At 33.8% G+C, this 15,845-nt stretch overlaps 1 protein-coding gene across 3 annotated transcripts in view; it reads right to left on the bottom strand.

Annotated features, from left to right (window-relative positions):
• Positions 1-15,845, bottom strand: part of LOC110466183 (coiled-coil domain-containing protein 60-like) — a 45,356-nt gene that overhangs the window by 18,708 nt on the left and 10,803 nt on the right. For all 3 annotated transcript variants that reach the window (XM_021522539.1, XM_021522541.1, XM_021522538.1), the window contains exons 3-10: positions 14,671-14,754; positions 14,105-14,181; positions 11,926-11,995; positions 11,093-11,226; positions 7,038-7,157; positions 5,754-5,909; positions 4,598-4,702; positions 3,051-3,144 (exon numbers count right to left, since the gene is read on the bottom strand). In XM_021522539.1, coding sequence (XP_021378214.1) covers positions 3,051-3,144; positions 4,598-4,702; positions 5,754-5,909; positions 7,038-7,157; positions 11,093-11,226; positions 11,926-11,995; positions 14,105-14,181; positions 14,671-14,754 — 840 coding nt within the window. The remainder of the gene's footprint in view (positions 1-3,050; positions 3,145-4,597; positions 4,703-5,753; positions 5,910-7,037; positions 7,158-11,092; positions 11,227-11,925; positions 11,996-14,104; positions 14,182-14,670; positions 14,755-15,845) is intronic.

Here is a 15,845-nt window from a genome sequence, read left to right on the forward strand (position 1 = left end):
AAAATGTAATATAAATAATAAAGGCATACACTTTTATCTCTTTGAAATAATCCTCTTAAATCAACACTTTTGTTTAAATATAAAATGCAATATCGCCATCAATGATAATTATTTACATATATCCAATAGCCCTGATTTATCTCTTATCTCTAGAACGTAGACCTTATTGTTCATTCATTAACACAAAATGAAATCTAAAATCAAAAGTTGTTCATCTTACCAAAATAACTGCCTACATTTCTTAAAACGGTTAGCATTGAAATATTATCAACTGTATGAGTTACTCCTTGATTTTCGACTAAGGTCACAGGAATATGATGGCGCATATTTGGATCGTGAATGAAGTGGACAGAAGGTATTCTCATAATAAAGAATGAAGCAATCTAGTAATCAGGATAATTTTGGATTTTTAGTTCTAATCAATAGTTCTCCTGCCAAAAACATAATATTTTGAAAAAAAAAATTGTTTTACTTCCTTCTGGTTCTTGTGAAAACTCATGAACGAAACCAGTGCATTAGCAAAATATGTTAGAATTTAGATCTGTTCACAAACATTGATTGAAATTATTTTGATTAAAATATAAATAAACTTTAAAAAATGATAAATTATATAAATACTATTTCTGTCAGATTGTATAGAGAATTGCAAATTCATGAAACCCAATTTGTGTTTAAAATAACAAACTTGTGAAAAGAAACAAAATCTTAACTTCAACAACTAAATAACGTAAAAATCAAGGCTGACATTTCAACAGTGTTATTTTTTTTACATTTTTCTCTTCATGTAGAAGTCTTCAAAGACATACAATATCATTATCATACATATTTAAGCAGTAATCTAACTTAAGCACAAGGCCTTGTTTGCTACTGCATGAGCAGCATACAAATTTGTGTGAATTACCCAAACAAAACTTGGACCTATTTTATTGGTAAAGTTTTCCCGTAGTACTATATTACTGAGAATATTGAATGCTAACTCTTTGAAATAAACATAATATGTTAAAATATCTTTTTATTTATTTATGGTAAAAGTTTCTATATATTTACTGTATTCCTTGTGACATTAGCCCGATAGACAAGGTACATAGTAAAGGTTGTTGTTTATGTCTCACTGATTGACGTAAATATTCATGCACAGCTACCGGTCTGTTTCCGAAAAAAGGAGACTGTTAGAAATTGCTTTTATATGATAATTTAAATTTGGCCCTTTCCGATTTTTTTTTTCTTTTTCAAGTTATAATATCTTATAACCATAAAAAAATCAAGACAACACAAAAAGTGATGATGTTCGTTAAGGCAATGCTTGGTGAAGTATTTGTAATTCTAATTTCTGATTGTTTGAAATTGGTTAGCATTGAAATTACAGCGCAATGATGTGCTTTGAGCAAAACTATTTTGCTTTTATAAAAAATGAATAAATATTCCTTAAATATGACCGCAAGTGTGTTGCCAATCTTTTTGATTTTTTTTCTCACTTATTTATAAACCCCCTGCTTGAGCATAAACAAATATTTACGTTAAATTATCTATAATAGCAGTACTTCAATATCACATGTTGAAATGGCAGCAAAAACGTGCAACATTACCGGGGTATTAAATTTAAATATAACATTAAGAACGACAAACTAGATGACAAACATTTTCTTTTTCTTCACTTGGAACTTCAATCTTTTGGAATCTTTCAACTATGCTAATCATTTGAAGTTTTTGCATGGGACTTGCCCACATTCCCCTCCTTCTCCTTCTCTGTAAAAATGGGTTTCAAAGATTTTGATTTCATATCTGTGACCATACATACAACAATATGTATTTAACAATGCCTTGTTGAAACTCTCGTAAAATTTAATTTACACTATGATCAAGTTGCTTTTTTTCTTTTTAGTTTTTCAGTTTTTTTTGTTTTTGCTGCTGGTATAATTTGATGATTATTATCAGTAATTTGTCTACTATTTGTCCAGGCATCCTGTGCCTTTTTTTCAAATTGGAGTATATTGAGGCATTTTCACAAAATTTAGAAAACCAGCACATAGAAAAACAAAACTTTCCTTTTTTTAAATACAGAATTAAAACACAAAATCAAATATTGTTTGTTTGCAATGAAGAAAAAGCTTTCATAACATTTTGTTGTTTTCCCAAGAAAATATGTCATGACTTTTTGGAAAATTTCATAGCTGTCAACTCTTCCTCATTAGACATAGAATCCCTCATTTTAACCAAAAGTTACCAATCTTCTTTGAAACTCCTCATTCGAGTTCAAACTCAAAATCTACATTCTGTGGTCAAATGATTTCCTTCCTAGTTAGTGCAGGGTGTGAAATGATCATAACAGGCGTGTTTGAATCAAATGAATACTTTTTGGAGTTATTTTGATACATAAATAAGGAAAGCTAAATTGAGAAAAGCAGTTTCAGTCGTGTTTCACACACTTTCTCCCTCATTTGAAATGAGGACTGAAGGAGATCCCCATCATAGGAGGTTTCAGAGGTTGATACCTATGAAATATAGCTTAAATCCTCAAGGGGAAATGGTGCCAATTCACCATACCACAAATCACAGCAGTAAAATTAACAAATTATTTAATTTATTACATCATATATGTGAGACAAAAATTATCTAAGAGATTCAGTACTGTTATTTTTTCTGATAGCATAGATGGCAAATCCTAAACATGCATGTCAATGTTGTGTTAATACATTTGATTTCATTTCATATTGTAATATCAGAATTACTATTATTTTTATTACTATGACAAAAACATTTTGGAGTTTGGCAACCAACATATACAGTTTTGAAGTCAAACCTAGGGTCTATTTAAAAAACAACTTTTTTCTATCAAAAATGGCCATTAAAATCCTACATCATATTTATATTTCAGTTTTAACCGTTTAACTTTAACGAAGGAACTAGACAGAGATGAGCTCAAGAAGCAAGAATCCATGAAACCATACAGTTATAGACAGCAGCAGCAGTGTTGTAGATTATATTGTGTCACTAAGTGTACTAGGACTAGTAGTAACCAGGACTATGTTTCTAAGTATATGAGACCTTACCTTGGCCCCTGGATTTGATAGAAAGTCTTTCCACCTGCCGTCAAATTCTTTCTCTCTGGATTTTTGTTCTTGACTTCTCATCCCGCCAATATCACTGAAAATCACACAGATAGGACTTCATATGCTGTTAACTGCTAGACAAAAATATGATTTTGTTGAAAGACCATATATGTAGAAAATTACATGTGTTTCCAGCTAGATAAGATGGGACGGTTGTTGAGAACAGCTAATCTGGTTAGACATGATGGGAGGGAGGTTGTACTGAGATTCACTTAAATTTCCAGCTTGACATGATGGGAGGGAGGTTGTGTAACTACTTACTTGAGTTTCCAGCTTGACATGATGGGAGGGAGGTTATGTAACTACTTACTTGGGTTTCCAGCTTGACATGATGGGAGGGAGGTTGTGTAGATACTCACTTGAGTTTCCAGCTTGACATGATGGGAGGGAGGTTGTGTAACTACTTACTTGAGTTTCCAGCTTGACATGATGAGATGGAGGTTATGAAGATACTTACTTGAGTTTCCAACTTTAACATTATGGGAGGGAGGTTATGTAACTACTTACTTGGGTTTCCAGCTTGACATTATGGGAGGGAGGTTGTGTAACTACTTACTTGAGTTTCCAGCTCGACATGATGGGAGGGAGGTTATGAAGATACTTACTTGAGTTTCCAGCTTGACATGATGGGAGGGAGGCTATGAAGTTACTTACTTAAGTTTCCAGCTTGACATGATAGGAGGGAGGATATGTAACTACTTACTTGAGTTTCCAGCTTGACATGATAGGAGGGAGGTTGTGTAGATACCCACTTGAGTTTCCAGCTTGACATTATGGGAGGGAGGTTATGTAACTACTTACTTAAGTTTCCAGCTCGACATGATGGGAGGGAGGTTGTGTAGATACCCACTTGAGTTTCCAGCTTGACATGATGGGAGGGAGGCTATGAAGATACCCACTTGAGTTTCCAGCTTGACATGATGGGAGGGAGGTTATGTAACTACTTTCTTGAGTTTCCAGCTTGACATTATGGGAGGGAGGTTATGTAACTACTTACTTGAGTTTCCAGCTTGACATGACGGGAAGGAGTTTATGAAGATACTTACTTGAGTTTCCAGCTTGACATGATAGGAGGGAGGATATGTAACTACTTACTTGGGTTTCCAGCTTGACATGATAGGAGGGAGGTTATGAAGATACTTACTTGAGTTTCCAGCTTGACATGATGGGAAGGAGTTTATGAAGATACTTACTTGAGTTTCCAGCTTGACATGATAGGAGTGAGGATATGTAACTACTTACTTGGGTTTCCAGCTTGACATGATAGGAGGGAGGCTATGTAACTACTTACTTGGGTTTCCAGCTTGACATGATAGGAGGGAGGCTATGAAGATACTTACTTGAGTTTCCAGCTTGACATGATAGGAGGGAGGCTATGAAGATACTTACTTGAGTTTCCAGCTTGACATGATAGGAGTGAGGATATGTAACTACTTACTTGGGTTTCCAGCTTGACATGATAGGAGGGAGGCTATGAAGATACTTACTTGAGTTTCCAGCTTGACATGATGGGAGGGAGGTTGTGTAGAGAATCTTGCTTCATGGCATCCAGAATCCAGTTTAATGTGCATAGTTGTCTGAACAGTGAATCTCTGAAAATGTAAAAAAATATCCACTTGTATATTTCGCAATGGAGTTAAAGCATTTCTTAATTTATTTTATTTTCGTCATATCTTCAAAAAGAAGAAAACAGACCATCAACAATAGTTTGTCAGGTCAAGCGAACATAATGTTACTATTTTTATTGGCTTTGACAGATATATATATTTGACAATAAATGACAATCAGAAATATAATCATTCTTGTATGGTATTTGAGGTAACTATAAGCCCCTAGAACATATTCTATTTGTTACTTTTGGATGCTGTTCTTTAATATGTAACTTCAGGATTTTTTCTTGATTAAAATTAATGATTCATGTGTTCTGTTTTTCAAATAATGTGCAGAAATGAAATCCTGAACTTTTTAATCCAAATGTTTTTCTTTAAAATCATTTTGTTGCAAACAACCTGGGTTAGTAATATAAACAAGAGTTCCGCAGGGCAGAACAATATATGCCCTTCTGATGCCTATCTCACATATACTTCTGGTGCATTATTGTTTATAATGTATGAAAATATGGAAATGTAAAGAAAAGAATCAACATAGTACTGTATTACTCAGTAAAGTTGAGACAAACTAGTCCTGGAATGTCGTGAATGGTGAAAACATACTTTTTAACTTCAGCTGAAGGAAGCTATATATCCTTTATAACCTTTAAAAAGATTATTTGCACATATTTCAAATTATGATATAGAATTTGAATTTGCCCCTTTTTGCCAATAATTGATTCATTTTGCACCATTAAAACCAAAGATATTTCCATTATTCATTAATTATAGACATATTTCACTTTTAGACAATGTGTAACTATACATAAATATTGACCATGACTCATCATAGTCCTGTCAGATTTAATTATATTTGACTAACTTGTTTTGCGGAAACCAAATTGTGGATGGACAGACGGAAGGACAGATGCTATAAAATGCTAGATATAAAATCCCATAAAATGTTTCATCCCATAACATGTCACATGAAAATTTTGACAGGCTTAAAGAAATATAATGGCGGTAATTTTGTGATGGTTACAGGTATACTTACTTGGACACCTGATCGCGTGCTTCACTGAGGTTAGTATGATGGGGAGTGTAGGGGCGAGGCATCTTTATTTTCTTTTTCTTTGTGCTTTCTGGCCGTGACGTGGTCATGATTGACTTGCTTATGACGACTTCGTCCTCGTCCTCGTCCTGCGTGATCCTGAAACAAGAAGAAGAGAATCGTTCTTAGTCCAAAAGTAGACTCAGTAGCGAAATCTGATATTATATAAAATATACATAGCATTCAATTTAAGTACAACAGGTTTGTTCAAGTGAAAAACTGTGAGAAATCTTAATCCTTCATGGTTACAACAGATATAGTCATAAATGTAAAATCAGAAAAAGTAACAGAAAAAAATACAGAAGACATGAATGCCATCTTAAACCTTAATTCGATAAACTGCTGACAATGACGCTGTTAACAAAGAGCAATGGTTGACCTTTAAAAAGCAACAGTGAAATTCGCATTGACCTTGGCACCCTGAAATTGGAACTCAACCAAGGTAATATTTCATGCTTGACCTTAGCATGAACTTTCATTTAAACCTGTTAAGAAAAGAAGTTGGTAGAACTGTGACAATGAATAGCAATGGGACAGGCCCGGTAGACATTGGTTACACTATATATCCCCTCCCCCCCCCGCCCCCTCCATTTAAAAAAAAGATGGATGACATCATATTAAGGCATTAATCTGCACTTCAAGTCTCTATATTGATGAGGAACTCCTTTTTCCATATTTTTTTCCATTGGCAAAATATGATACAAAGACATTGGACATAGCCATTCACTAAATCAGAATGTGCACATGGGCTATGGAATTGTTTTGATATGGTAAAAAAAGGAGAAAACAATAAGCAAACTTGTTGCTAAATCAACAAAACTGCTATGGTCCATCTAGAATACTGGCCCATGTATATGGTTGATCAATTTGGAAAGTTTAATTTCTGAAAGCAGTCAGGTCATTTTTTTTGTTGTGAAAAGATGAAGGAGCTTATATTTCAATTTGAGAAGAAAAGACTAGTTTCGTCAATGTGATCTATTTCAGTCCAACATTGATCTGATTTTAAGGTTTAAATTGTTTTCAAAACTAGGATAATAGCTTTTCTATATTTATTTAAAGTACCAACTTGAAATGAACAACTTACCGATAGTCAATGCAAGGATGACACAATATATACCACATATACACTTATGATACATATATATATATATCCTACTCAACAACTATGCAGGGTTGATTTAATTAAACACTGTTAGTGTTAATTAACATGCAAGGTGCTGTACAAACCGTGATAACAACTGAACCAGGCCCTTCCCCTCTGTAGTCTCATCCTCCGACGTGTTACCTCCCTTGACATCATCGTAATCGTCATCATCGCTGTCTGGCTTTCCAAACTCTGCCATGTATCTTCAGAGAAATACATTTACACACAAAACTTGTTAGCATCAACTACAGGTATAATTAGCACATGATGTCTTAAGTGAGGAACTGTTCACTGACGGACCGAAATATGTTCACTGACGGACCGAAATGTTCACTGACGGACCGAAATATTAAACCGAAATGTTCACTGACGGACGGAAATGTTCACTGACGGACTGAAATGTTCACTGACGGACTGAAATGTTCACTGACGGACCGAAATGTTCACTGACGGACTGAAATGTTCACTGATGGACCGAAATGTTCACTGTCAGACTGAAATGTTCACCGAAAGGCTGAAATGTTTACTGACAGACCGAAATGTTCAGACTGACTGAAATATTCACTGACGGACTGAAATGTTCAGACTGACCGAAATGTTCACTGATGGACTGAAATGTTCAGACTGACCGAAATGTTCACTGACGGACTGAAATGTTTGTAGACTGAACGTATTCAAGGTAACTGGTACGCTACATGTACCTTACAGACTTTACAATACCTGTGTTTTGTATTAATCAAGAGTTATTTCTGTTTAATTGTAATTTGAGGAGCTATACTGTATCTATCTGGCAATAACCCAATGCCTGGTAATAAATCCACCCTTATATAATGCAGTTCATTAAAAATGTAATCAAAAGCTATTTCATTGTCTTTTTTAAAAGAACCCTCCAGGGGTTATTAGAGGATAAGTTAAAGTACAGTATATGTATGAAATCTTTAAAAACTAGGCCAGTTAAAAAATGCTTTTCATTAATATTTAATTTAACTTAGGATATAAAATTTCTTGCAGGATTTCATTTATATTTCAAGTACCTTTAATTCAAAATCATCATTATATATTAATTGATAAAAAATATAAATTGTTGTAGAGTTCTTTTGTAAAAGACACCATGTCGCATTAAGGAAGTATATATATAGACCCTTGAATAATGAAAAGAAGGATGTTGTCTAAGTTTTGTTTATCTAAAGAAAATTAAAAGTAATTTGTTATAAACATGATAACTCTGTATCATAAAAATGATACCAGTGACATGTTGCTTTCTTTTTACTATGAAAATTGTTATTTAATTATAATTTGAGATATTGGTTGAATTGCTTGCAAATTCAGGGGAAAATATATCATTTAACAAAAAAATGATCAATGATTTACATTAATTCATATCCATTTGATTATCATTATTACTGGAAAATTGAACAAACAATAAAATAATATCTATAGGAAATCATGGTAATAAACAATATGAATAGAACTAAGAGAACTTTATAAAACTGAATACCTCTGAATACATCGCAGACTGAAAATCATTGGAATTAAACATCATGGGATTAAAGTAACTCTTTAAAACGGTGTCATTATCTATTCCGATAAATGGACTGTTACAAACATGAACAAATTTACTGTTTCGCATACATGCCAGAATTCTTGGAGACTAATCTGTGAGTTTTACAATCATTTTAAGGGAATTGAGGTGAAAATAAGGGAGGTTTTATTCGCGTCGTTTTTCACGGCAAAAAGACTATCTTACTCAACTAAATTAATGAAATAAAGCACAAAATCTTTAAGTAAGGAACTTTGTTTTGACTTTCGGTCAGTCAGTGAAGTTCCTGATGTGGGTAAACAGAAACACACACAGTTAACAAAGGATCTATGAGACAACACAGAACACAGTACAGTTAGATCTCTCCAATCCTAAACACTAGCAATCATTAAAATATAAATTAAATTTTATATTACAACAATTATGAAACAAGTTTTCTAACATATATTAATCACTCTTGTTGGCCGGGATGGAAGCGTGCGGAGGGTCTTAATATGGGATGAAACTGGAGTACTCAGAGAAAACCTACATAGTCGGACAGGTGCATGTATTATCCACCGCCACCTGACCACGCCCTAGCAATCATTGTTTATAGTATTATCAGATTTCACCAGTGATAACTCCAGGGTAACTTCTCCAAAAAGGATCCTTATAGTCTGACGGCACAGTGAATAGTGCACTTGCCTTTCATAAGGTCTTGGGTTCGATTCCTCGATTGGAGGTTAAAATGTTATAGGGTCACCTGCTCAACCATGTGGGTTTTCTCCAGGTTCTCTGGCTTCCTCCCACAATATGATGCCCTGCATGCTAATTACACCCGGGCTAACAAGAATTGATTAATATTGTTTGATGTAAATTATTTCATAATTATTGTTGCATAAATAAAGTTTATATTTAATATTTTTATAAGGGTGCCTGTCCATAAAGGAGCTTTGCCTCATTAACCAGTGAAAAATCAATAATCAAGAATTCAATTTAAAAGACCAGCATTAACAATGATTTGTTCTCTTTTCAATATTTTCAATATTTTACCAGACTAAATATTCTGGATGCATTTTTAAAGATAAAGTTTTTTTTTTTTAATTCAGTATTTCTTAATCCTATTTCAAAAGACGGACCACCCCTTAATATTTTTCATTAGATTAATTATTTACGAATCAGTAATCAATACCTTTAATTTAAAAGACTAGGTATCTCTGAATCAATATTACCTTAAAACCTAGAGTATAGAATTCCCATTATAAAGTATTAGGTCTATTATTAATATCAGGAACAAATATTGTCGAATGTTCTCTAATATCGTGATGTTTTCTTTACCTAGTTCAAAACCCACTTCAGATAGTTTAATTAAAGCTGGAAACTGGAGGTGGACGAAGCGATCAATAGTCGCTCTTATCCACAATGTATATACATGTCTATGTTCTCAGTAAAAATCAATAATCTGATAAATGTCCCAACAGGGTGAATGTCAGTCAAGTGAACAATCTAGCTTTGATACTTTAACCGCAGGCACAGGGACAAACATTTAACTTGAAATTAAAAAATCATTACACACACCTTAACAGTTTGGTGTATTTCCAAAATCTACATACAAAATGTCTAAAACCAATAGTATTGGTCTACAGCGGGAATTCATAGATAAAAAATGATCAAAGTTTATAAGCTCTTGCCTGCAGAGGTCCACTTTAATTAATCATTATCATGGTTTATTCTTCACACTTTTTCAATTTTCAATTCTTCTTCTACCCAAAAGTCATTTTACAGGCACAATGCTAACCATTTACATTTTTTCAAAGGTGTGGGGGCGGGGGGGACTGTGAGTCAAAATCTACAAATCATGTCTAAAAAGTAAGTAGAGTAAAATATCACAGAGTGTTCTAAAAGTAATAAAATCAGGTTTAAAATTAGGAGTATCTGTCGACGATAGGGATATTTTGAAAAAATATGAACTAGTTAATTATATTAAAACAAAAAATTCATTGTCGGTCGAGTTATGCAGTGAATAGCTCACTCGGCTTTCACGAAGAGGGCCAGGATTTGATTCCCGTATCGAACACGACAAGGTATTTAAAAATGGTTCACCTGCCTGACCAACTAGGAATTGTCTGGGTACTCTACTCTGGTTCCCTCCCATATTAAAATCCACCAGGTACTTCTAACCAGGCCAACAAGAGTGATTTATACAAGTCAAGTAAGAAAAACTTATTTCACAATTTTTGTAAAATAACTAAAGTTAAATAATAAACTGATCTATGTCACATGCTGTGGCAATGAGAACACGGACACAACCATCGGTGTATGATATCATTCCAATACGTGATAGTGAACGTGCAGGATATCAGTAGGATTAAATAGATACGGAGGTACATGCTATTATGTCATACGTAACGACAAAACTGACAAACACAAAACATTCATTAGCATCCTCTAACATATATTTAATTTCACACACGATTTTGTAGCTAAACCTAGAATATAAACAAACAAGCTAACATTAATCTATAATTATCACTAAACGTCTCCAAAATCTACTCTTTCTATACTTCGACACAAACATTCTTGATGTTGGCTGTTATAGCGTTACTCCATGTTGTTTACCTGGTGAGGTCCTCCTCGGCCAGAAGACCTTCGTCGGAGCTCTCTTCATCACTGGAGGTCTCCGTTTTTGGAGGCTGCCACTCATTTCGCATCGCTTCAGCTTTTCGTTTATTTTGTTTTTCTTCTTCCTCTTGCTGGTTAAAAGATTAAATATATTACCTCTCAATTTCAAATTAAAATATTACAACATGTCAAAACAAAACAGAGAACATCATGAACACACAACTAGAAGAAAAGGGTTTGTGACTCATGGTGTCCCCATAAGTATATCAGGAAAAATGAATTCTTAATTTAGTTACATAATTCCTTTAACTGAAATAACGTAATTTTTGTTGCGAAGTGCCAGAAAGACGTAACTCACTCAATAATATATTAGGGGTAGAGGGAGAGGTGGAGTTGGTGAGGAGGGGCAGGAGGGAGGGGTGTTGGGTCGGCGACACTTCATCGATATATAAGGGATAGGAGTAGTGGGATTGGGGTTGCATGGCGGCGGGGTATATGTAAGGTACATTGGCAAAGTGTTGGCTTGCAGTTGGCAGTGTAAAGGTCCTTAGTAGATATGACACCTGCATTTTCAAATTTCAAATAAGCATTATTCTGTAAAATGCATTGCAAAATGTGTTTTTTATGAAACAATTCTTTCAAAAAGGACCAAACATATAGTGACAATAGTTTAACATGTTGGTACTCTTTACCTTAACTCATTCACCCCTGAAGACAAATTTGAACCCTTCGTATTCAAAGGTTGGAATAGCTCATTATGATATTTCAGGGGTGAATGAGTTAATTTACCTATGTATCAGCATTTGATGACAATAGAGATCAAAATTTACCTTCGCTTCTCGCTCTTTCTTTATCAAGTCAAACAGTCCATGTCCAAGTCTTACATTGCGAATCAGGCTCCTGTAAAAAGATAAAGAAATCATCAACATCATCATCATCATCATCATTATCATCACTACCGCCACCATCATTGTAGTCGTCGTCGTCGTCGTCGTCGTCATTATCATCATCGTCATCACAATCATCATCATCATCATCATCAACATCATTATTATCATCATCATCATCATCATCATCAACATCATTACTATCATCATCATCATCATCATCATCATCACTACCACCATCACTACCACCATCAGCATGCCAGCTAATTTCAGTGTATTGATGTTCCTGCTACTTTTCATCATTGTTTCACTATTTGAAACATACAAACCATTTGGGCCATTTTTGTGTCAAATATATGCTCTCAGTTCTGTACTTTCCATTTATAACACGTACGGCATTACCATAAAAACAAATCAAAATGTAAGTGCCAGGATAAGAAAAAAGGTACTATAATATAAACTGCACCAATGGAAATTAGCTGTATCAAAACTAATTCATTTAGTTGAATATCCATCAAGCTGTATTACTATTTATTGAACATTTGATTTTATTAAAAGATAAAATGGTGTTTGTATTTACTGTCTGTACATGTCAAGGCAAATTACCGTAACCCCTTCAGCACTTCTATTTGAAGGTAGAAATCACACGACCCTTGTTAAGCTTATACAAATGAAAGAGATAGGATTTTAAAGTGTCTGAAAAAGCAATGAAGATGCATCATATATTGAACTCCTAGTTGGAACTGTATATCACCAGGGATAAGCAGAGGGCAACTGACGTACTGAAACAAGAGAAAAGTGGAAGACACAGGCTTCAGAGACCCAATGTCAGAAAAATATAGCATTGCAGATAATGAAAAGTGGGATGTGGGCTTAATATATCCTAATTTGGTCCTTATTCTGGAGAAACGTGACGGGTTATGTCCGCTCTATCAAGGACATATACCTGGTGAGTTATGATACGTATAACGTTCACTAAATACAATACCTGGTGAGTTATGATACGTATAACGTTCACTAAATACAATACCTGGTGAGTTATGATACGTATAACGTTCACTAAATACAATACCTGGTGAGTTATGATACGTATAACGTTCACTAAATACAATACCTGGTGAGTTATGATACGTATAACGTTCACTAAATACAATACCTGGTGAGTTATGATACGTATAACGTTCACTAAATACAATACCTGGTGAGTTATGATACGTATAACGTTCACTAAATACAATACCTGGTGAGTTATGATACGTATAACGTTCACTAAATACAATACCTGGTGAGTTATGATACGTATAACGTTCACTAAATACAATACCTGGTGAGTTATGATACGTATAACGTTCACTAAATACAATACCTGGTGAGTTATGATACGTATAACGTTCACTAAATACAATACCTGGTGAGTTATGATACGTATAACGTTCACTAAATACAATACCTGGTGAGTTATGATATGTATAACGTTCACTAAATACAATACCTGGTGAGTTATGATATGTATAACGTTCACTAAATACAATATCTGGTGAGTTATGATATGTATAACATTCACTAAATACAATACCTGTTGAGTGATGATACGTATAACGTTCACTAAATACAATACCTGGTGAGTTATGATACGTATAACATTCACTAAATACAATACCACGTGAGTTATGGTACATATAACGTTCACTAAATACAACACCTGGTGAGTTATGATGTGTATAACATTCACTAAATACAATACCTGGTGAGTTATGATACGTATAACGTTCACCAAATACAATACCTGGTGAGTTATGATACGTATAACGTTCACTAAATACAATACCTGGTGAGTTATGATACATATAACGTTCACTAAATACAATACCTGGTGAGTTATGATGTGTATAACATTCACTAAATACAATACCTGGTGAGTTATGATACGTATAACGTTCACTAAATACAATACCTGGTGAGTTACGATACGTATAACATTCATTTAATACAATACCTGGTGAGTTATGATACGTATAACGTTCACCAAATACAATACCTGGTGAGTTATGATACGCATAACGTTCACTAAATACAATACCTGGTGAGTTAAGATACGTAAAATGTTCACTAAATACAATACCTGCTGTGTGATACCTCTTGTTTAAGTGTGTTAAGGTCTTTCCGTGATCTTCTCAGCACAAACTTGGCAGCAGATACCTGCACATAAAAAAAATAAAAAATTCAAAAGCAGCACAGGTCTTTTGTTTCTGTATGTACCATTTAGAGTTGTTGATACTACATTTGATTGGCTGCACCTCATTCATTTGAAGCATCTTGATAAAATATACATAATTTCTTTACATATATATATTTTGTTTTTGTGTGTGGGTCGGTATGTTCCCTTTTGACAACTTTGCAGATTTGCAAAAATTTTAAATTTCGCTGGATCTGTTTATCCATAGTACTTAGTTCTGCAATAAGGTTTGATGAGATTCCTACTAATTTTACTTAGTTGCTAAGTTATTAAGTTGTATCTTTTATGAAAGAATCATTACCTCGAAAATAAAGACTATTAGAATTCCACAAAAAGCAAACCTTTACAGTTTCCTGTGTACAAAACATGATATTCAGTAGTCAGTAGGTGTTTAACTGTCAAGTAATAAATTTGAAGAAAAAAACCCAACAACATAGCATGGAATGACTTACCCCCTTTCCTTTTTGATTTGCAGCATCTGTTGCAGATTCTCTGTCATCTTCATCAGAACTACTGCTTGTCTCCATGTCTTTTGACTGAAATCAAAAGGATTTTTTTTTCTTAATAACTCATCATATTTTTAAAAACCAAGAGTGCAGCTTTTAACAAAATTCGGTAGAAATGTTTTCGTCATTTTTTGGTAATTTTATCTGAATGACAGTCAAAACTTGTAAAATGCTGATCAACTATATATCTATCTGTATACACGTGTGGGGAAAACTGACATGAATATCTTTGGTTTTAGCTTTGCAATCAATAAATCGGAATTCTTTTTTTTTGCTTATTTTTTAATTTACTTTTATTTGGAATGAATGTATCTGATCACCTATATGCATATTTACTGCCTTACAAACAAGTTTTACAAGACATTTGTCCATGTGATAAAACACATATCTGACTCACTGAATACAAATATTCTTAAGTGTTAAACATGTCTCTTTTTCACTTTTTCTATCTTAATTCCTACCATCCGTTTTTGAGGAAAGAAGTTACAGGTTGAAAGAAATAATTGTCATGCTTATACTTATCAAAACACTGTTGACTTTTGTCAAACTTACACGTGTCTGACAGATTTTTAATAGCTTACTGTCAAATGTCAGAAAATACCACGACTTAGGTGACAAGGTTAATTTGTTATTCTAGTTATTTATCAAGATTAAACTGAGAGCCAATTTGCGTCTTTAAAGTTTGGTTGACAGATAAATTATCAAAATATATCTCAACCCAGACAGTTCTATCAAATCTTATCTCTAGAGTAAGGGCCTTATGTTTACTGAACAAATATACTAAACTGTTTATTTTCCGTCCAAATTATGTCCATGTCCAGCAAAGATTGATTTTGTGTTTGTTTAAAGTTGACCGTAATTATATTTCCTTTCATTTTACATGTTTTCGAAAGTACACAGGGAATCTAAAATGCAACATGTCACTAAGTGTCAAAGATTGTACACAAAATCAGAGACCCAAGGTTTGATATGTCTTTGACAAACTACATTATGTATGTCACCCAGTGTAAAAAAATGCAGAACAAAAACAGACGCATTCTTGGGCTTTTCTTGTCCATTAATTGGCATTTAAGAGACAGAAAATGGGGAAATACCATACATTATTTTATCAACAACTTGAA

This window comes from Mizuhopecten yessoensis, unplaced genomic scaffold (genome assembly GCF_002113885.1).
Source record: "Mizuhopecten yessoensis strain PY_sf001 unplaced genomic scaffold, ASM211388v2 scaffold11123, whole genome shotgun sequence".
Classification (NCBI taxonomy): domain Eukaryota; kingdom Metazoa; phylum Mollusca; class Bivalvia; order Pectinida; family Pectinidae; genus Mizuhopecten; species Mizuhopecten yessoensis.